The sequence below is a fragment of the Carcharhinus amblyrhynchos genome, chromosome 8 (genome assembly GCF_965287045.1).
Source record: "Carcharhinus amblyrhynchos chromosome 8, sCarAmb.v2.hapA, whole genome shotgun sequence".
NCBI lineage: Eukaryota > Metazoa > Chordata > Chondrichthyes > Carcharhiniformes > Carcharhinidae > Carcharhinus > Carcharhinus amblyrhynchos.
In genome coordinates, this window is record NC_137331.1 from 83886535 (window position 1) to 83908830 (window position 22296).

Sequence of the window (22296 nt, forward strand, 5' to 3'; positions counted from 1 at the left end):
GGTGAAATCTTTCATCCCTGGTACCATTCCAGTAAATCTTCTCTGCACTCTCTCTTTGGCATTGACATTCTTTTCAAAGAGATGTTCAGAATTAGTGGCATTTCAGCAATCAGTGATTTATGGAGATTTAGCGTAGCATCCCTGCTTTTATACTTTAGATCTTTATTTATAAAGCCATGAATTCTGCCAGTCTTTCCAATAATCTCAACTTTGTACACTTGCAGCATCTTTGCAGTGCACAAATACCCTTAGATCTCTTTTTCTGTACCCTCTTTAAAATTGTACTATTTACATTCCTCCTATCAAAATACATTAATATTTCACTTCACATTTGCCACATAACTGCCAATTTCATCAATCCACGCTCCCCAAAAGACACCCTACCCCTCCTGTCTGAACAGTGACCACTCACCACTGCTCTCTGTTTCCTACCCTTTAGCCAATTATGTATCCACACAGTGACTGTCACGTTAATCTCACGAGTTTTGATTTTGCTAATAAGTCTATTATGTGATACTTTATCAAGCACCTTCACACAACATTACCTGTATTACTCTCATCATTTTTCCCCTGTTACTCTGTTAAATAACTCGATTAAATTAACCAAACTCTGTTTGCCTTGAGTAATTCTGAGATGTCTTTCATTTATTAACCCAGATTTTCCAGATGTTAATTAATTTTCTCCTGGATTGTTTGTTTCCCCACCACAGATGATCACGCTACCTGATCACGCCTGCCATTTTGAATAAGTGTGTAACATTGGCCATCCTCCGTCCTCTGGTACAACTTGCATATTGAAGGTGAATGATAGATTGAGGTGGAAGTTTTCCGGTTTCCATCTTTACTTCCCATAGTAACCTAAAATAATGCATCTCGCCCAGACCATATGGTTTTCTACTATGAATGCTACCACCTTTAATTGCCTCTATGTATCTATTTTTATTTTAGCAAATGTCTCCATTACCTTCTCCTTTACTGTCACATTAACAGACCTTTCTTCTTTAGTGGAGGCTGCAAAGTACACACTCATTACTTTAGATGTGCTCTCTGCCTCCAGAAGAAAATCTCCTTTTGGATCCAAATAGGCGCTAACCTTTCATTTGCTACCCTTTTGTATATGTTTACAAAATACTTTTTGTTTTGGTTTTATGTTACTCCTTAATCTATTCTAATTCACTCACTTTGCTCCTCTTTTCCTTTTTTTATGTCTTTTAATCAGTTTGGTTTTCTGCTCAAGCTACTTCATTTTAATCTCATCTCGGGAGTTTGAGTTTTGGGTGCCTTTCCTTTCCTCACTCATGGGAATGCATATCCAAGCCATCGCCTTTGTGAAAGTCCCACATTGCTCATTTGCTGCCTTACCTATAAATGACATGGTCTGGGCAGCAGGGGTGCTTCCTCAGAAAAATATATGAGCAGAGGTGGCAGACAGACTTCACAGAGGAGCACTCTGGGAGAAGTCGCTGCAGTCACCCTGATGGTATAGTGGATAGAGGAGGAGCGTGTGTCAAGGAGGAGTTAAAGCTGAAACACTACATTAGTGTTTCCCTCTCTCTTCTAACCAAAAAGAGGGCACTGTGAGGAGGATAAGCAAGGTAAAAGCAAGATGTGGTCTTGCCTTGCTGCAGTAGGAGAGGACACAAGGGAAAGAGCTGATTGGTAAGCAGAAACATCGGCTAAGTATTTAGTAGTTTATCACTTATAGTCTCAGAAGCAATTTCTATGGTTTATAGTTTATAAAGATTATATACGGTAATGAGGAACAGGAAAGGACGGCCCGAGAAAACTGGAAATAATCTGAAACAAACATCTTTCAAAAGATTAGTTTAAAGGGGAAAGACATGACAGGAGAGCTCTGAGCCGTGGTCTGCTCTTAGTGCTCCATGTGGGAGGTAGGGAACGATTCCAGTGCCCGGGGCCAGCATGTGTGCAGGAAGTGTCTCTGGTTGTAAACAATGATGGAAACCAAACATTGAGGGCTATTCAGTGTTTAGGAAGGACAGATGGACAGGAAAAGATGGTGGAGTTGCACTGTTGATTAAAGAAGATATTGATATGATATTGAGGAAAGATATTAGTGTAGATGATGTGGAATCTGTATAGGTTGAGTTAAAAAAACAAGGGGCAAAAACATTGGTGGGGGTGGTATACTGACCATCAAACTGTAGTGGTAATGTTGGGAAAAGCATTTGACAAGATGTCAGAGATACATGTGTTAAAGGAATATCTGTGATTATGGACTACTTTAATCTGCATATAGATTGGGAGAGTCAAATTAGTCATAGTACAATAAAGGAGGAATTTCTGGAGTGCATACAGGATAGTTTTCTGGAGCAATATGTTGAGGAACCAACATGGGAACAGATCATCTTGGATTGATGTTGTGCAAAGAGAAAAGATTAGTTGGAAATCTTGTTGTGAGAGAACCCTTGAGGAACGAGTGATCATAATATGGTAGAATTCTTTGTCAAGGTGGATGACGATGTAGTTGATTCTGAGACCAGGGTCTTGAATCTCAATAAGGGTAACTATGTTGGTATGTGGCATGAATTGCCATGATGGACCGCGAAACATTACTGAAGGGAAAGTCAGTGGACAGGCAATGACAAGCATATAAAGAATGAATAGATGAATTTCAGAACTTGTTTATTCCTGTTTGGTGCAAGAGTGTAAGGGAATTGTGGCCAAACCATGGCTTGCTAAGGAAATTAGAGATAATATCAGATTCAAGGACGAAGCATACAAATTGGCAAGAAAAAGCAATAGGCCTGAGGATTGGGAGCAGTTTAAATTCAGCAATGGAGGACAGAGGGATTGATTTAGAATGGCACAATAGAGTATGAAAGTAAGCTAGTGGGAAACATAAAAACTGACTGTGAAAGTTTCTATAGATATTTAAAGAAAAAAAATGGACAAAAACGTATGTGTGCTCCTTATAGTCAGAAACAGGAGAATTGATAATGGGGAATAAAGAAACGGCTGAGGAATTAAATTTGTACTTTGCTTCACCCTTCACAAAGGAAGACATGAATAATGTACCAGGAGTGCTGAGAAAAAATATGTTTTAGTAAGGAGTTGAAGGAAATCAGCATGAGTAGAGAAATAGTTTTAAAGAAATTGATGGGATTGAAGGTGGATAAACCTCCAGGTCCAGATAACCTTCATCCCAGAGTACTTAAGGATGTGGCCCAGGAAACAATAGATCCATTGGTGGTTATTTTCCAAAGTTCTTTGAACTATAGATCAGTCCCTTCAAATTGGAGGGCAGTTAATGTAATGCCCATTATTCAGAAAGGGAGATAGAAAGAAAACAGGGAACTATAGACTAGCGAGCCCAACATCAGTACTGGGGAAGTTGCTAGAGTCTATTATCAAGGATTTCATAATGTGGCATTTGGATGGCAGTGGCATAATCAAAGAAAGTCAGCATAGATTTACAAAAGGAAAATCATGTTTGATGAATCTATTGAAATTTTTTGAGAATGTAACTGGTAGAATTGACCGAGGAGAACAGTGGATGTGGTTTATTCAGCCATGATCAAAATGAGTGGCAGAGCAGGCTCAAAGGGCCAAATGGCCTACTCCTATGTTTCTATGTTTCTGGTTTCCTCTGGCTGCTGTGTGGGTTACTGTCAGGTCAATGAAGACTTTGAGATTTTTATTTAAATTGGCAATGTGACTCTGGCATGTCAGTTAAGCCCCTGGCTGGTGTGGGTGGCCTCCGCTGTATGTTTTCATAGAACAAAATCCCTACAGTGCAGAAAGAGGTCATTTGGCCCATCAAGTCTGCCCTGACAACAATCCAGCCCAGGTCCCATCCCCATATCCCCACATATTTACCCTGCTAATCTTCCTGACTCGAGGAAGCAATTGAGCACGGGCAATCAAGCTAACCCGCACATCTTCCAGTGTGGGAGGAAACTGGAGCACCTGAAGGAAACCCATGCAGACCTGGGGAATGTGCGCAAACTCCACACAGATAATGGCCTAAGGCCAGAATTGAACCTGGATCCCTGGCGCTATGAGGCAGCAGTGCTAACTACTGTGCCACTGTGCCACCCCTGTCAGTTAATTTGGTGGTGGAGGGCATGTACATTTCAGGAACATGATGCAACAATATGTAATCCACACCCTTCAACTAAATTGTAAACTCACACCTAATCAGGCCAGGCAGACAGGATTAAAATAAACCTTAACTTATAGATTTCTTTGGGATCTGTTTCTCCTCTAGTCTGTGACTAGACTACAAGAAATACTCCTCCATTTTCAGTACAGATGGTCTAAAGTCAATCATGAACCCAAACATGATGAATTTTGATTTTTCTGAAGTCTTCCGACTTGCCAAAGTTGTACGTTCACACAACCTCTTGATTAAGCACAGCAAAATCACTGCAAATTTCTGGAAAATGTTCTGGATTAAGAATTTAAACAATCTCATGAACCATTCAGATTGGCCTAGTAATCCTCTATACGTAATATATTCTCAAATCAAGCTCTGCTAACGGATTGATAGTGTGGCACGGTGGCAGTGGTTAGCACTGCTGTCTCATAGTGCCAGGGACTGAGCTTCTGGCCTTGGATGACTGCCTGTGGAGTTTGCACATTCTCCCTGTATCTGCGTGGGTTTCCTCCAGGTATTCAGATTTCCTCCCACAATCCAAAAATGTGCAGGTTAGATTGATTGGCCATGCTAAATTGCTCCTTAGTGTCAGGGGAATTAACAGCGTAACTATGTGGGGTAAAGGGACAGAGCTTGGGTGGGATTGTTGTTGATGCAGACTCAATAGGCTGAATATTCATAAGTTCATAAGATATAGGAGCAGAATTAGGCCATTTGGCCCATCGAGTCTGCTCTGCCATTCGATCACGACTGATATGATCTTCGTCCCTGATAGAGATGTATAAGATGTTGAGAGGAATAGATCAGATGGATTCTCAGAGGCTTTTTCCCAGGACTGAAATGGTTGCTATGAGTGGACACTGGTTTAAGGTGCTGGGGAGTAGGTACAGAGAAGATATCAGGGGTAAGTTTTTCACTCAGGGGGTGGTGGGTGAATGGAATCGGCTGCTGTCGGTGGTGGTGGAGGCAAATTTGACAGGGTCTTTTAAGAGACTTCTGGAGGAGTACGTGGGACTTAATAGGATTGAGGGTTATAGGTAAACCCAGTAGGTAGGGATATCATTGGCGCAACTTGTGGGCCAAAGGGCCTGTTTGTGCTGTTGTTTTCCTATGTTCTATCTCCATTTTCGTACCTTCTCCCCATAACCCTTCAACCCATTAACAATTAAAAATCTAACTCCTCCTTAAATATAATGGCCTCGTTTTGCACTGTTGCGATTCTATGGCTGACCCAGAAAACAGCATGTAGCATTGGAGAACTCCAATTCTGCAGGAGAACTCTGTTATGTTATTTGGTGAATTATTAAGAGCTGAAGAAAAATGAATAGCACAACAAAGTATTCCTGGACAGGCTGACAATGTATATCTCCTTTTTTTCAAACAGAAAGCTGGTTCTGTCAGTCTCTCATGTGGTTACACCTACACCTGAAAACATAGACATTGCATTCATAGAATTCAATACATCAGAGCTTATCCTTTCAACAGACTGTTGTGTCCCACTTCAGCACAGTTGGAGACATATTATATGAAGCAAGAATAATTAAATGAGCAAAGTTTTGTATAATAAAATAGTTAATTATGAAACTTATCTTTCTCCCAGCCATCTGGACCCAACTGTAATGATTTGTTGTATCAATATATTGTCCAGCAACAAAACCAGCAATCTATAAAATATGCACTCCTGCTGTTATTAATGTGAAAATTCAGCTTTATAACTTACAGAAGCTTGTGGAGCTACTTGAGTGGAAAAAATTTTTGATTTAACACTTAGAAGTTGTGCGCTCATTCTCTCTCTTCAGAATTGTCACTAAGTCACATTGGAACTAAGATACTGTGTGAAGAAAAATTAGCACACAACTGTTCATCACTTATGAAAATGGATTTAAAATATAAACAATAACAACAGCTTATTCATTGAGTGGCTAGTGTCATAGGTCTGGATTTTTGTGAAGTTGTGGAGAATCCACAAAATTGCAAATGAACCTGGATCCAGAAGTCCCAACTCTAAATCCAGCAGAAACCATTTTCTCCGGGGGAGAGAAGTAATCCTAAATGCTATCATAATGGTATTATTAATGATGACTACCTTTTGCAACCTATAATTATCACATTGGCGGGGGGGGGAGGGGAGGGACTGTAGATTCACAGTTCGATTGACAAATATGTTAAGAAAGGCTTAGCTATCTTTGATGAAGGATTATAAATGTTTGTTTTTAAGAAGGGATTAAGTACTTAAAGGGATTTAAATGTATTGAATAATGAATTTTACTTTAAATAATGAAATTTGTGATGGATATTTATATCTTTAATTTATTTAATCTCAGCATGATCCCTGAAATCTTCCCTAGTGAGTTAGCATGGAGCAATTAAGAGGTAAGGGTAGGTCAAAGGGGAGATCGTGGCATAATGGTATCATTACTAGATTTGTAATCCAGAGCTCCAAAAGCTCCTAATTCCACCACAGCAAGGATGGAAATTTGAACTCCATAAAAATATGGGATTGGAAAGCCTAATGATGAACGTGAAACCTTTGTCGATTGTTCAAAAAACCCATCTGGTTCACAAATGTCATTTGGGGAAGGAAATCTGCTGTCTGGCCTACATGTGATTTCAGATCCACAGCAACATGGTTGACTCTCAAATGTCCTCTGGAGGGAAATTAGGGATGAGCAATAAATGCTGGTCCAGCCAGCAATCCCAACATCCCACAAATGCAAAAAAAAGGCACTGATTTGGCATAGGGTCTATAAACAGATTGGGGTTGGGTAGGGTGATGTTTGTCCAGAGAGTATTAAAGACCATTGGGATTGTTAGGGGTAAAGGTTGGCATGAGTTGGCATATCTATGCATGGGGATTGAGTAATGGATGAGGGAATCTGAGGAGTGAAGGTTAGAGGGCCTAATGTTTAAGAAAACAAAGTCCTAGAGAACTGACATATGTCTTTTAACAAGCCTGCCCTAGCACTGGGCAGCCCTTACAGCCATCTCCGATTGGTATCTGGAGGTGCTGGGCCTGAATCCATCCCGCACCACACCCTCTCCCTCTAATAAAACCCTGAAATGAAGAGATCATCGATTGGGCACTTTTCACGAGGCACGTACCTATGAATATTGTGAGAAAAATTCATTCCTGCCAGTCAATCCCTTATACCAAAAGTTAACCAAACGTGCAGAGTCTCATTTTCTTCAGGTTTCAATTGTTGTTAGAGATTTTAAAAATATACGATTAAAAATGTGCTTTCCTCGTTCTTTCTGTTCCTTTTTCTCACTCACTTAATCCCAATTTTCTATCCTTCTTCTGCACCTGATTTGGTATTTGATTCTCTCACTCAACACTTCTTTCACCATCCTCATAGAATCAGAGAATGGTTAGCTAAGAAACATAGAAGCTGGAGTGGGCCATTCGGCCTTTGAGCCTGCTCCGCCAGTCATAACAAATTCCTCAGCTTCGCCACTCTCTGGATGAAGAAATTACTCTTCACCGCAATCCTAAAAGGTTTAAGGGTTGCAGCACAGAAGGAGACCATTTGGCCCATCATACCTGTGCTGGATCTCCAAAGGAACAGTTCATTTCCAAGTGAACAATTTCACAATTCTTCATTTTGATTGGTTAAGGAGGTTGAGAATAGCTTGCCCAGTTTACTCTGGTCCCCGATGCCCAGTTTCTATTCTTCCATCATCATTAGCTCGCTCTTTTAGCAAAAGATGTAAAGATCTAAACATGCAAAGGTAAGTTTAACTAATTACACTTGCGACGTGGCAGCAACCTAAGTGTTGGAAAATGGGATTAGAGTACTTAGGTGGTTGTTTTTGACTGGCGCCAATGCACTGGGCCAAAGGGTCTTCCCTGTGCTATGGACCTTGTAGATCATAGAAGAGTATAGAATCCCTACTGTGTATAAGGAGGCCATTTGGCCTGTTGAGTCTGCACTGACTCTCTGACAGAGCATCCCACTCAGGCCCTTTCTTGTGATCCCACATATTTACCCCATTAATCCCCCTAACCCACACATCTTGCGACCCTAAGGGGCAGTTTAACATGGCCAATCCCCCTAACTTACACATTTTGGGACCGTAAGGATCAATTTAGCATGGCTAATCCACTTAACCTGCACACCGTTGGACTGTAGGGGTGAGCATGAGCACCTGGAGGAGACCCATGCAGACATAGGGAGAATGTGCAGACTCCATACCTCTATGACTCGACATTTAATGTAAAATTTTTAAACCCAATCCCAAGTACTGACAAAAATAAATACTTTCTGAAAGGGGACATTGATTACTTGAGTCATAAATGACAGTGTCAAAGAAGGCCAGTATGCTCAGACGATTCTAGTCCCAGTTTTTACTGCACCATTTAGTTCTATTGCTTCCTCCACCCACTCTCTCTCGTAAAATTTTGAAAATTAACCAGCAAGTGAGTAACACGCTCTCCATGCATGTAAGCACTGAAGTATGAAGCTTCTTCGTCATTAATCTCAGTAGAAGGCAGAGTTGGCAGCGTAACTTGATGCTGCACATTGACTTTCTGCTACATACGCTGGCCCGAGGTTGATAGGTGCAGCATAATCACAACCCAGGGTCAAGAGAAGCTGCCTCTTCTGCTGAGGTTGCTTTGATCACTGAGTGGGAAATCTGTTGCTCTAGTCTAAAGCTTACATGTAAATATACCAGAGTATAAATTGAATGACTCTTACCTTGAAAACAAACATTTCACCCCGCAAGATAGCCAGCGTGTTGAAATTTCCATCACAGATGTTGGGCTTGACATCTGGAAAGGAAGGTTTATCCCTAGTCGGAGGTCGAGGAGGTCTTGGTTGTCTGTTAGGCTTTCTTGGATCGGATGGTGGATTGGAACGATGTGGTGGTATTGTTGGTAAGGGTTTGGTCGGATGTGTAATCTTATCTGGTGGACCTATTTAAAAATGTAGACAGACACCTATTCAATCAAGAATAATAGCTATTAACTTCCAGATATTAAAAATTTGGGTTAGATTTCCAACTTGCCACCTGAGTATAAAACTAGGATTAAAAACCATCGGGGTGGCAAGATGGCACAGTGGTTAGCACTGTTGCCTCTCAATGCCAGGGACCTGGGGTTCAATTCTGGCCTTGGATGATTGTGTGGAGTTTGCACATTCCCCCCGTGTCTATGTAGGTTTCCTCCGGGTGCTCCGATTTCCTCCCACGCTCCTAACAGGGTAAATACATGGGATTACTGGGATAAGGCTTGGCTGGGATTGTTGTCGGTGCAGGCTCGATGGGTCGAATTACCTCCTTGTGCACTGTAGGGATTCTATGATTCTTAATGTTACGGAGACCATTTAATTATCATTTCCACTGAAATCAATGGGCAACATCAGTTTTGTGCTGGGATGGCAAGCTGGAAGTGAAAGGCAACTACAAACCATATATCTTCTGGATGCCTTGTAAGTCATCTTGAGGAAGCTGGAAGTTTTCTGTATCCATATATTGGTAAAATGGGGCCATGATTGCACTGGGATCATTGGAATGTTCCAAGCCTAGTGCATGGCCAAGCTCATGAACGGCGACCAGAAATAGATCATTACCTGAAGAAAAGAGGAGAAAATATCTTAATTGAATGTAACGCTTCATTTGATAAAGGCAGATGCTGAATTTGAAACCAGAACAGAAAATGCTGGAAAATCTCAGCAGGTCTGACAGCATCTGCAAAGAAAGAAAAGAGGTGATGTTTCGAGTCCAGATGACCCTTTCTCAAAGCTAAAAGGCATTGAAAGTGGGAGATATTTATACTGCAGGGTGAGGGAATGAAAGATGACTCACAGCCACAGAAACCAGGGGAAAAGGCTGCGAATGGCAGTCCACAGACAGAATAAAAGTTGTGAATGGCCAAAAGCTGAAATCAGAGGATAAACTGTGACAGATGAAGATATAGGTTAGGGCAGGGCGGGGTGGGGGAATGGATGGGAGAGAGGTAAAATTTGAGAAAAAGGGGGAAAAAGGGAAGCAAAGTGGGAGAAAAGGTAAGGAAAGAGGGATAAAGTAGGGGGAAAGAGTGGGGTAAGAAAAATGAAGAAAGACAATAAAGAAATAAAAGTGAGAAAACAGCAAAAAATGAAATAAAACGAAAACAAAGAGATTGAGGTTGGGTCGAGCTTATCATTTGAAGTTGTTGAATTCAGCGTTGAGACCGGAAGACCGTCAAGTGCCTAGCTGGAAGATGAGATGCTGTTCTTCCAGTTTGCACTGAGCTTCACTGGAACATTGCAGCAGGCCATGGACAGACATGTGGGCATGGAAGCAGAATCGTGTGTTAAAATAGCATAGCAAACAATTGGAAGGTTAGGATCCTAACTGCACACAGACCAAAGGTGCTTCGCAAAGTGATCACCCAGTCTATACTTGGTCTCTCCATTATAGAGGAGACCACATTGGGAACAGTGAATGCAACACACCAAATTGAAAGAGGTGTAAGTGAAACGGTACTTAACCTGGAATGAATGTTTTGGATTTTGGATGGTAAACCTAGGAGAGATAAAGGGACAGGTGTTAAACCTTCTACGATTGCACGGGAAAGTGTCATGAGTGACAGGAGAGGTACTGGGTACAGTGAAGGAGTGGACTAGGTTATTCCGAAGAGAACGCTCTCTGCTGAATGCTGACAGAGTGAGTGAAGGGAAGATATGTTTGGTGGTGGCATCACTCTGGAAACTCAACCCAGAACGGAGGAACAGCATCTCATCTTCCAGCATGGCACCTGACATCTTTCCGGTCTCAACATCAAATTCTACAACTTCAGATGATTAGTTCTGCCCCACCTTTCCCCCTTTGTTTTCATTTTATTTAATTTTTTTTACTGTTCTCTTCTTTTATTTTGAAAGTTTAAAGTTCATGTATCAGTCAAAAGTAAGGCTTACCTTAATACTGCAGTGACCTTACTGTGAAATTTCCCTAGTCGCCATAGTTTGGCACCTGTTTGGGTCAGTGTACCTAACTAGCAGGTCTTTCAGAATGTGGGAGGAAACCAGAGCATCCGGAGGAAACCCATGCGGACACGGGGAGAATGAACAAACTCCACACAGACAATGACCCAAGCTGGAGAATCGAACCTGGGTCCCTGGTGCTGTGAAGAAGCAGTGCTAACCACTGTGCTACCATGCCGCCCCTTTATTTTTCTATTTCTTTATAATCTTTCTTCACTTTTCTTTCCCCCCCCACTCTCTCCCCATACTTTATTCATCCTTTCTTTATCTTTTCTCTCTCTTTGCTTCCCCTTCCCCCCCTTCCTCAATTTTACCTTTCTCCCATCCATTCCTTCCTCCCCTCCACATCTCCATCTGTCACAGCTTACCGTCTGATTTCAACTTCCCTGCCATTTGGCCTTTAACACCCTTTATTCTCTCTATGGGCTGCCATTAGCAGCCTTTTCCCTGGTTTCTGTGGCTGTGACTCATCTTTCATTCCCTCACCCTGCAGTATAAATATTTCCCACTTTCTATGCCTTTTAGCTTTGACAAAGGGTCATCTGGACTCGAAACATCAGCTCTTTTCTCTCCTTACAGATGCTGCCAGACCTGCTGAGATTTTCCAGCATTTTCTCTTTTGGTTTGTAATGCTTCATTGTTTCAAGGAAAAAGACAAGTTAAGTTGTGGTAATTTGTAGGAGAAAATGATACTAGTCAAGAGAAAAGGAAATAAGAGAAGTATCAAGAAGGATCTCTGTCATAAACACAGACATATTCGAAGGTTATTTCACATTTATTAAGCACATTTCAGAGGTGATTTAACATTCAAATTGGTCAGGAGTAACATTAGTAGAAGATGCACATGTCTCTTTGGAGAGTTTTGGTGGCATGGTAGCACAGTGGTTAGCACCGCTGCTTCACAGCACCAGAGACCTCGGTTCAATTCCTGGTTAGGTCACTATCTGTGTGGAGTTTGCACGTTCTCCCCATATCTGTGTGAGGTTCCACCGGGTACTCTGTTTCCTCCCACATTCTGAAAGGCGTGCTGGTTAGGTGCATTGACCCAAACAGGTGCAGGACTAGGGGAATTTCACAGTAACTTCATTTGAAAACATCACATTCCAAATATTTCACACAAACTTATTTAGAACGTTAAAATTTATCATATTAGTCCAGATAACGTAGGTATTTTCCGGCATAACTATGTTTAATTTTGCCTTTAGAATGTATAGCTGTGAGTGTCACATTTCAGCAATTTTGACCATATTTCCCTAAAAATATCGCAAATGAGAGCTACATACTTTGAATATTTGAATATTAGGACTAGAGGGCACAGCCTCAAGATAAAGGGGGGGTGGTTTAGAACAGAGTTGAGGAGGAACTTCTTCACTCAAAGGGTGGTGAATCTCTGGAATTCTCTGCCCGTTGAAGTGGTGGAGGCTGCCTCGCTAAATATTTTTAAGACGTGGGTGGATAGGTTTTTGATAGGCAAGGGGATTAAGGGTTATGGGGAAAGGGCGGGAATGTGGAACTGAGCCACAACAGATCAGCCATGATCTTATTGAATGGCGGGGCAGGCTCGAAGGGCTAGATGGCCGACTCCTGCTCCTATTTCTTATGTTCTTATGTAAGTAAAGTATATTTCCACAAGTTTTAAAAAACAGCACCTCAGCAAAAGATGATTAATATGGTAAATGGAAGTCATTCTCCTCACAGATTAAAACAAAAGTAATTCATTCCCTCACCGGTGGGTTTTCAGATAGGGACTCGGGACTCGGGGTGGGGTGGGGTGGGGAGGGAATGGTGAGAGAGAGAGTGAAAGGAACAGGATTCCCTCTGGTTTAGCACCCACCCCAATCCTGCAGTGATTTTTACACTGGTGCGGGTAAGGACTCAGACAGGACACAGGATAAAGTAATGTGGATAAATGCAAAGTTATCCACCCTGGACAGAGAAATAAAATGGCAGAGTATTATTTAAATGGTGACAGATTGGGAAACGTTAACATACAAAGGGGCCTCGGTGTCCTATGGTATGTTGGCCTTCATTGCAAGAAGACTTGAGTAAAGAAGTCTTACTGCACCTGTACAGGATCTTGGTGAGACAATACCTGGAGTAGTGTCATAGAATTCCTACACTGCAGAAGGAGGCCATTTGGCCCATCAAGTCTGCACCAAACTCAATTCCATCCCAGCCCTATTCCCGTAACTTCCCTGCTAATCTCTTGACACTAGGGCCAACTTAGCACCACCTATCAACCTAACCCGCACAGCTTTAGACTGTGGGAGGAAGTCAGAGCACCTGGAGGAAACCCACACAGAGACACAGGGAGAATGTGCAAACTTCAGACAGACAGTGACCCAAAGCCAGAACTGAACCCTAGCACTATGAGGCAGCAGTGCTAACCACTGTGCCACCATGCCGCCTGGAATATTGTGTGCAGTTTTGGGCTCCTTGGTCTCCTGTTCACTACATTGATTGCTGGGATGGCAGGATTGTCATATGAGGAGAGACTGGTTTGACTGAGCTTGTATTCATTGTTATTTAGAAGAATGACAGGGGATCTCACTGAAACGTATAACATTTTTGTCTCATTTGTTAAGCCTCAAAAGCTAACAATTCAAATGTCTGGAGGAAAATATTTGAAACCACCTCTCTTCTGGGAATTTTGAATAAGATTTGATTTGAGAAAATGCTTGGACTTTGAGTTCCATGACGATTGTTATTACTCCATTGCAATTTATTCTGTGTCATTACACAAAGATAACTTGCACTGGATTGTTGGATTGGAGGGTTATCTTAAAGATGGGCATTGGGCAATCCCTCTCTGAACTTCACAGGTAAGCAGTTACACAGCAATTGTCCAGAAGTGCAAACTTCCCTGCACTATGAAATGTTCAAAAAGTATGGGGGGGGGGGGGGGTGCAATTCTCTCCAAAAAATTCTAAGTGTCAAATTCGTGCAAAAACTGGAATAAATCATGCTGATTCTTTTCAGCAGGGTTTTCAAAATGAATGTCCCACACTCTGTACTCTAGCACGAATCACATTGAAAATCAGTGGGTTGATATTCCCACTGGTGAGGCTGACAGCATAAGCTGAGTGGGCCATTGTGCACGTGCCAATCTGTCAGCATCAAGATTGGCACATATGCAGCAGCCCCTCTTTGCTGGCCTCCTTATCACTGGCCAGCTCCGCAACTTCCACATTGCTGGTGCTCCCACCCCCCACGGCCCAATCACTGGTCCCCCGAACATGCCTGGGCCAGCCTCGAACACACCCCCCTCCCCCCACCCCAAACAACTGGTAGCCCTGATCATCCCTCCACCCTGATGGCCAGCCCTGATTGCTGGCCTCCCTCCCTCTGTCACTCAGCCCAAGTGCAGAGTGACAGCAGGATTCCCCCACCCCTCAACCACAGAGGCCCTGCCCCACCCATTAGGCCCAATCCTTTGGCATGACCCAATGCCTGGTGGGCAGTGCCAAGGTGCCCCTCCTTGACATTGGCACTTTGCTCATTGGGCATTGCCATGGGGCCCAAACTGGCACTGCAAGGTGGATATGCCCCCTGGTACCCAACACTCTGGGGGCCTTGACTACATCCCCCTTCACTCCAGGGATGCAGGCCACAGCTCTCTGCAAATGTGGCGCTACACTAAACTCTAGACAATCTGAGTGGGTGGCAGCTCTTCAGTCATAGAATCTGCAGTGAACAGGACTGAGGCCGCAAGCAGTCTCCAGAGTCAACATCCTGGGACTCTAGAACCAGATAAGTAAATAGTGGGGGAGTCTCAGGCTGGTGTGGGGAAGTGAGGCCACGGGGGTTGGGGGGGTGGGGCTTAGAGGTGGGTAGGGATGTTGGTGGAGAGGACGATGGTAATGGGGAACCACACAGGCCCAACATTTTGAGATAAAACACGGTGTTAAAAAGAGGCCATTGATGGGGCCACCCTGAAGCCTGAACAGGGTTACTTTTTGGACTTCCCTGAACCTTGAATTTCTCCTGCCAGCAAGAAAATTGTAGCTGGGTAGGAAATTGTGCTTAAGTTGTTATAAGTAGACTATTTAAGGGCCTCAGCTAGGGCAGGGATGGCAATAGGATTGACTCGCCCAGGCCTCACCTATCCAACATAAAGCTGCGGAGGAGTCACGGGAAGGGAGCTCAGTTGAAAGGCCATTCAAAGAATTCTATGGTGATTCTATCCCACCCCATCTCATTTGCACCCCCATCCTGTCCCCCAACTACAGACCACAATAAAATTACTCCTGTAAAATAGAACAGGTCAGCCAATCGTGTCAAACTCCACCTTGTCAAGTATTGGCTGTGTCCACCTTCAGGGAGGTTGAAGGGGGCATTTATGCAAAAGACACAAATATCTGTTTCAAATCATGAGGGGATGCTATTCCACCACTGTTCATATAGGGCAGTGTGGGTTAATTATTATATAAATTAATAAACTGAGATCACATAACTAAGTTTCATTCCAACCCCAAGAATGGCAGGGCTGAATTTGTTACAACGATGTTGATATTAATAGAACAAAGAAAATTACAGCACAGGAACAGGCCCTTCGGCCCTCCAAGCCTGCACTGACCATGCTACCAGACTAAACTTAAACCCCCTATGCTTCTGGGGACCATATCCCTCAATGTCCATCTCATTCATGTACTTGTCAGGACGCCCTTAAAAGTCACTACTGTAATCGCTTGCACTACCTCCCCCGGCAACGAGTTCCAGGCACTCACCACTCTCTGTGTAAAAATTTGCCTCGTACATCTCTTTTAAAACTTGCCCCTCACACCTTAAGCCTATGCCCCTTAGTAATTGACTCTTCCACCCTGGGAAAAAGCTTCTGACTATCCACTCTATCCATGCATCTCAATCTTGTAGACTTCTATCAGGTCTCCCCTCAACCTCTGTCGCTCTAGTGAGAACAAACCAAGTTTCTCCAACCTCTCCTCATAGCTAATGCCCTCCATACCAGGCAACATCCTGGTAAATCTTTTCTGTACCCTCTCCAAAGCCTCCACATCCTTCTGGTAGTGTGGCAACCAGAACTGAGCACTATATTCCAAATGCGGCTTCACTAAGGTTCTATAAAATGTCAACACGATCTGCCAATTTTTAAACTCAATACCCTGGCCGATGATGGCAAGCATGCCATATGCCTTCTTGACTACCTTCCCCACCTGCATTGTCACTTCCAGTGACCTGTGTACCTGAACACCCAGATCCCTTTGCCTATCAATACTCTTAAAGGTTCTGCCATTTACTGTATATTTCCTTTCTGTATTGGATCTTCCAAAATGCATTACCTCATATTTGTCCGGACCAAGATGCATTACCTCACATTTATCCGGAAAATGGTTACCATCATTGATTATCATTTCTCAAACCTAAAAAGTACTACACAACTGGCCACATATGTAATAATTTCCAAAATATATTGACTCTAGTTTTTGGTAAGAAAACAGTTGAGTGCTACTTGCTCATCCTGCAGTCATTACAACACAAATGTTAACCTTTGAGTGTTAAAGGCATGACTTACCAAGAACTAAGCACATTAATTTTACTACTCCACTGCTCGCAATCAATGCAGATACAACCCAGAAACAGAATTTATCAAAACCACATAAGTCCACAGCATGACCCTTGTGAAAAGAATAATGGTTGTGAGAGCAATTTAAGGTCCCCTTTGGGATTCGAAACCATGCACTTGCATGGTTTCATGTGTCACCAGAAGCCTATAATCAGAGTGATCACTCACTGGCAATCATTTCTTAGCATGATAAATATTTGGAATAAACAGACTGACAGTGTAGTAAAGGGAAAAGCATTTCATTGTTAAAAATACAATCGGCTGCTCTGATGGGAGTTACTGCACTCGCCAGATGAGCTTTGATGGGTTCAGAGGCCTTTTTCTCAGGCCTGAATTTTCTTACATTGTGTTCTCATCATTTCTAGCCATCCAGCATTCTTTTAACAGAGGAAATAGTCACCATTGTTTCGCAATGTGCTTAAATGTGAGATTCCTTTCTTCCACTGTATCAGAAGTGATCGTGAATTGAGTGCTTCATTATTTTGGGTGACAAATGGAATGAAAATATTTTGATATTTTCACTGCTAAATGAGCTACAGTAGAGGTTATTTTAGCATTATTAACCGTATCCAGACACTATGGAGTTTGGCCTGTTACTTGAATATAAATTAGTCTGTTTAAAATTTTAGAGATTTTGCTTCTATGGAACAGCAGCAATAAACTCTTTAAAGCTACTGTAACACAAAACTACTTTTGTCTGCATGTCGGGTGCACAGAGTTAGGAGAATTCCTAGCTCTATGAGCCTTAATTTTAACACCATCTGTCCATGTGTCAGATTTTTGTCTGTTGGGGGCAATATTGTGAATTGAGATGGGCAATCCTGGAATTAGGAAGAGATCAGAGGAGGTCTAGCATGGGCTGGGTGACTTAGGTTCATATAAAACGTGGACCTTCAGAAAGAGGTTGGCTGAGAGATTGTTTGTTCCTGGATAAATTGGTTTGTCTCAGAGGCAATGCCATTGTCTTGTCAGGTGAATGTGGATATTGTGCATGTTGTCCAACTGACCCTAGAACGGATGGTCCATCATGGGCATTCCCTCCGGGAGAACTGTCTTTATGCTGCCTCGTCAAAGTGTTCTCTACTGAACCACTGAAAGCATGGAGTGGATTCACAAGGCACTGCCATGGAGATGGCACCATCTTGCCATCACTACCTGGTACAAATATTCTGCAGTGATGTAGTTAGCTGTCAAGACTCAGTGAATGAATGGTGAACAAAACCATACTCATTATCCCATCCACTTGCCCTTTGCCACTCATCCATCAGGTTGCACCCACCCACACTGTTGACCCTTGACTAGGTGAGAAGAAATTTATTCACCTAGGGAGTGGTATATGTATTAAATTCACAACTACAGGAAGTAGTTGAGGCCAAAACATTGTGTGATTTCAAGAAGAATTTAGATATAATTCTTGGGCTAAAGGCTCAAGGGATATGAGGGGGAAGATGGAATCTGGGTATTGAATTTGATCATCAGCCATGATCATAATGAATGGTCGAAGGGCTGAATGTTGTTAGCGTGGTTATGATAGTGAGGGTTGCATCAATTTAAATGTGATTGACTCAAAGTCGAGCTTCCTCCGTTGTGGGGAATGGGCAATCCTTGGAGTAACTCTGATTTCCAGGGGATTTTCACAGAAACTTCATTGCAATATTACTATAAGCCTACTTGGTGACACCAATAAATAACCTTCTATGTACAAGGCTCTTTAGGTGGCAGTTGTTCACCAGGACTAGTTAATGGCAACTGTGAGATCAGAGGACCTTATACAAATCAATTTTGCACAAAGGTGAGTAGGGCAATTATCCCCTTTTACACTGAGTCAGCCTTGGCCACATGTCCATGTCTCCCAGCTTCTCTGCTCTTGGTGGTCTCCTCATGGGAGCCTGAATTGTTAGAATGGACAGGATTCCCTCCTCCTCATCATATTCCTCCTCCTCCGAGGTTGGAGCTTTGCCCATGGCCCATAATCAATGATTTGTAAGCCATTCCACTACACAATGTTATGCAGCAAGCAGCGTACCACGACTTTTCTTGATACTTTTGCTTAGGCATTTTGCAGGGCTCTACCTACGCAAGTAAGCATTTTTAAAATGCAAATGGCCCACACAGTTACTGTGCTTGTGACGATAGGGCTACTGCAGTAGTTGGGAATTATAGGCCAGTTAGTTTAACATCTGTTGTAGGAAAAATGCTTGAATCCGTAATTAAGGAGAAAATAGCGAGGCATCTTGAGGAGAATTGTTTGATAGAGCAGACGCAGCACGGTATCGTTAAGGGGAAGTCGTGTCTGATGAATTTATTGGAATTCTATGAGGATGTGTCTAGTGCGGTGGATAGAGGGGAACCAGTGGATATGGTGTTTCTCGATTTTCAAAAGGCGTTTGATAAGGTGCCCCACAAGAGGTTGTTACAGAAGGTTAGGGGGCATGAATTTGGAGGTAGGGTGTTAGCGTGGATAGAGGATTGGCTGTCAAATAGGAGGCAGAGAGTGGGGGTCAATGGGTGCTATTCGGGTTGGCGGTTGGTGACTAGTGGAGTGCCCCAGGGGTCGGTGCTGGGGCCTCAGCTATTTACCATTTATATAGATGATCTGGAGGAGGGAACCAAGTGTAAGGTGTCGAAATTTGCTGATGACACAAAGATTGGTGGAACGGCAAAGTGTGTGGAGGGTGTGGAAAGTCTGCAGAGGGATCTAGATAGGCTGAGCGAGTGGGCGAGGACCTGGCAGATGGAATACAATGTTGGCAAGTGTGAGGTGGTCCACTTTGGTAGGAATAATAGTAGGTAGGACTACTACTTACATGGCGAAAAGCTGCAGCATGCTACGGTGCAGAGGGACCTGGGGGTCCTTGTGCATGAGTCGCAAAACCCAGCCTGCAGGTGCAGCAGGTAGTCAGGAAGGCAAATGGGATGCTGGCCTTTATAGCGAGGGGGATTGAATATAAAAGTAGGGAGGTCTTGCTGCGGCTGTATAGGGCACTGGTGAAGCCGCAGCTGGAGTACTGTGTGCAGTTTTGGTCGCCGCACTTGCGCAAGGATATTTTGGCCTTGGAGGGAGTGCAGAGGAGGTTTACTAGGCTGATACCGGAATTGAGGGGGTTGAGCTATGAGGGGAGGCTGAATAAACTGGGCTTGCACTCATTAGAGTTTAGAAGGATGAGGGGAGATCTCATTGAGATGTACAAGATGATGAAAGGGATGGATAGGGTAGAGGTGGAGAGGTTCTTCCCGCTCAGAAAGGACAGCAGGACTAGAGGGCACAGCCTCAAGATAAGGGGGATGGGCAGTTTAGAACAGAGTTGAGGAGGACCTTCTTCACTCAAAGGGTGGTGAATCTCTGAAATTCTCTGTCCGTTGAAGTGGTGGAGGCTACCTCGCTAAATATATTTAAGACACGGGTAGATAGGTTTTTGGTAGGCAAGGGGATTAAGGGTTATGGAGACAAGGCGGGAAAGTGGAACTGAGCCACTTCAGATCAGCCATGATCTTATTGAATGGCGGGGCAGGCTCAAAGGGCTAGATGGCCTACTCCTGCTCCTATTTCTTATGTTCTTATGTTCACTCGGTCTCAGTTTGAGGACTCTTGAAGGGGCTCATTAGCCAGGTTCTTAGGGGTTCACCCTTGTCCCCTGGAAGCCAACAATGGACCTGTGAAAGTGACTGAAATAGCTGAGGGGGTCGGGAACTACTTAATGTAAAGGAGTGATGGCAGCTGCCAGGGAATTTTGCACACATATATAAAGGAAGATCGCATAGTGGTCACAAATCACTTAGGTATTGAGTGAGTGAAAGATATTCCAATTATCAAAGATGCTGAGGTGGGCCCTTTATAGCAACATGGGTCCAATCAATAACACCCTGTTCCTGAGGGAAGCCTGCTAGTTGGGCAAAGACCATGGTTCTCTGTGACTTATCTAAAGGGAAAGTAATTTACCCTCTGGGGATAAGTTTCCTGCTGGAGGCCTGGACAGATCCTGAGGCATAGAAGTTGAGAGCAATGGTTAACTTTACAATACAGCCATTGGCAGGGTGTGGGGGTTGATGGATTGTAGCTGAAGTTGCTGCTGGACCATGTGATATACGTCTGTCACTCATGGCTTAACTTCAGTCAACCTTGGCACTGGTTCTCTATCATGTTGAAGTAGGAAGTTCTAGGTCTGTTCACCCTTCCCATGGGTTAGTACTTGCTTATCATGTCTCTACTCTTCCTCCTTCCAGGTGCATGTGCAGCAGCCTTTTCCTCCTGACCTTCTGCAGTGCCTCTGGGTCCTCTCATTGATTGGCATCTATGGCCTCTATGTGCAAGGGTGTCATGCACATCTTCTACCTTCCTTCACACAAAGAGCACTGTACTTCTCCAGCACAATGTTCTTCCTGGTATCTGGATGCACCAGTCAGATGGAGCAAAAATAACTGTCCTGCAAGTCCACCAGGCCAAACATTTTACACCCTTGGCTTAAGACAAGACAGTTGGTATTGAGTTTATGCCAATTCTGGGGCAGCAAAGGCAAATTTAAAGCTAATTCCACAGGGGATTCCACCTGCAAAGCAACATAAGCTCAGGGGAAACCTCTGTTCCATGTCTCTGAAGTAAAAGGGGAAAATTTGGTTATGGTTTCCACTCTTAATCAGGGCTGCATATACAATGAACCCACGTGGACATTAAAGACATGGTTTGGCTCAGCTGCAATGTTCCTCATGGTCAAACCGTTGGCAGACATTCATTGCTTAGACTTAGATATGAAGAAAGGCCTGAGTGCCGAGGTTCTGAAGGGTACTCAGCATCCGCTGACCCATACCAAAGCATGAGTAACTGCCTTCAGGACAGACAGTGAGAAAATAAAATCAGGAATGTGCATGAGTGACCATGAATTACTCAGTGAACCATTATGAATATTTGTACAGAATCAGCCAGGATGCTTAATATTCATGAATCAACCAGGAAAATAAGTCATGCTCATTTCAGCCTGTAAGAGCCCTTGCCATTACAGATGTGCACACAATCCTTCACGCATACTCACACACGTATAGATATGTGAGGGATGCTTGAACAAATTCACACTGCTGCCTCTGAATGCACAAATCGAGGAAGCGTAAAATGTCAAAGTTCCAGGAACAGCTTAAACTGAAGAATCACAGACAAAGGCCACTCTCATTTAAACATAGTTCCAGGACATAACTTGACAGAGCAATGGAATAACAATAAACATTTCAAAAGACTGATAATGGCTGACGTTGTACAGAACTGAATAGGTGTATTAGAGCAGAGATTCAGTGGGCTTTCAAACAACCCATCTTTCGGATAGAAATTCATCTTAGGCAGAGAAAGATGTTATCAGATTGGTTATGGGTTAGTTGCAAAGCCTGATATTTCATTCCACTGCTTACGACAGAACTGAATATTAGGTGCTGCGTATAATATGTGACTGATTTGATACTACCCGTTCTGCAGCAACACTGAGGTGCAATTATTCCTCTTTACATTTCAAAAAAACTTAGCACATACATTTTCAGATTTTAGCATCCCACAGACCTAACAGGGTAGTAACGATGGCACAGTGGTTAGCACTGTTGCCTTACAGCACCAGAGACCCTGGTTAGATTCTCAGCTTGCGTTATTGACT

The 22296-nt window shown here is 43.2% G+C and overlaps 1 protein-coding gene across 3 annotated transcripts in view; it reads right to left on the reverse strand.

The window, feature by feature from the left end:
* mmp16a (matrix metallopeptidase 16a (membrane-inserted)) overlaps positions 1–22296 on the reverse strand; it is a 220893-nt gene that overhangs the window by 57296 nt on the left and 141301 nt on the right. For all 3 annotated transcript variants that reach the window (XM_080194372.1, XM_080194374.1, XM_080194373.1), the window contains 2 exons: positions 9529–9690; positions 8818–9035 (listed from right to left, as the gene is read on the reverse strand). In XM_080194372.1, coding sequence (XP_080050498.1) covers positions 8818–9035; positions 9529–9690 — 380 coding nt within the window. The remainder of the gene's footprint in view (positions 1–8817; positions 9036–9528; positions 9691–22296) is intronic.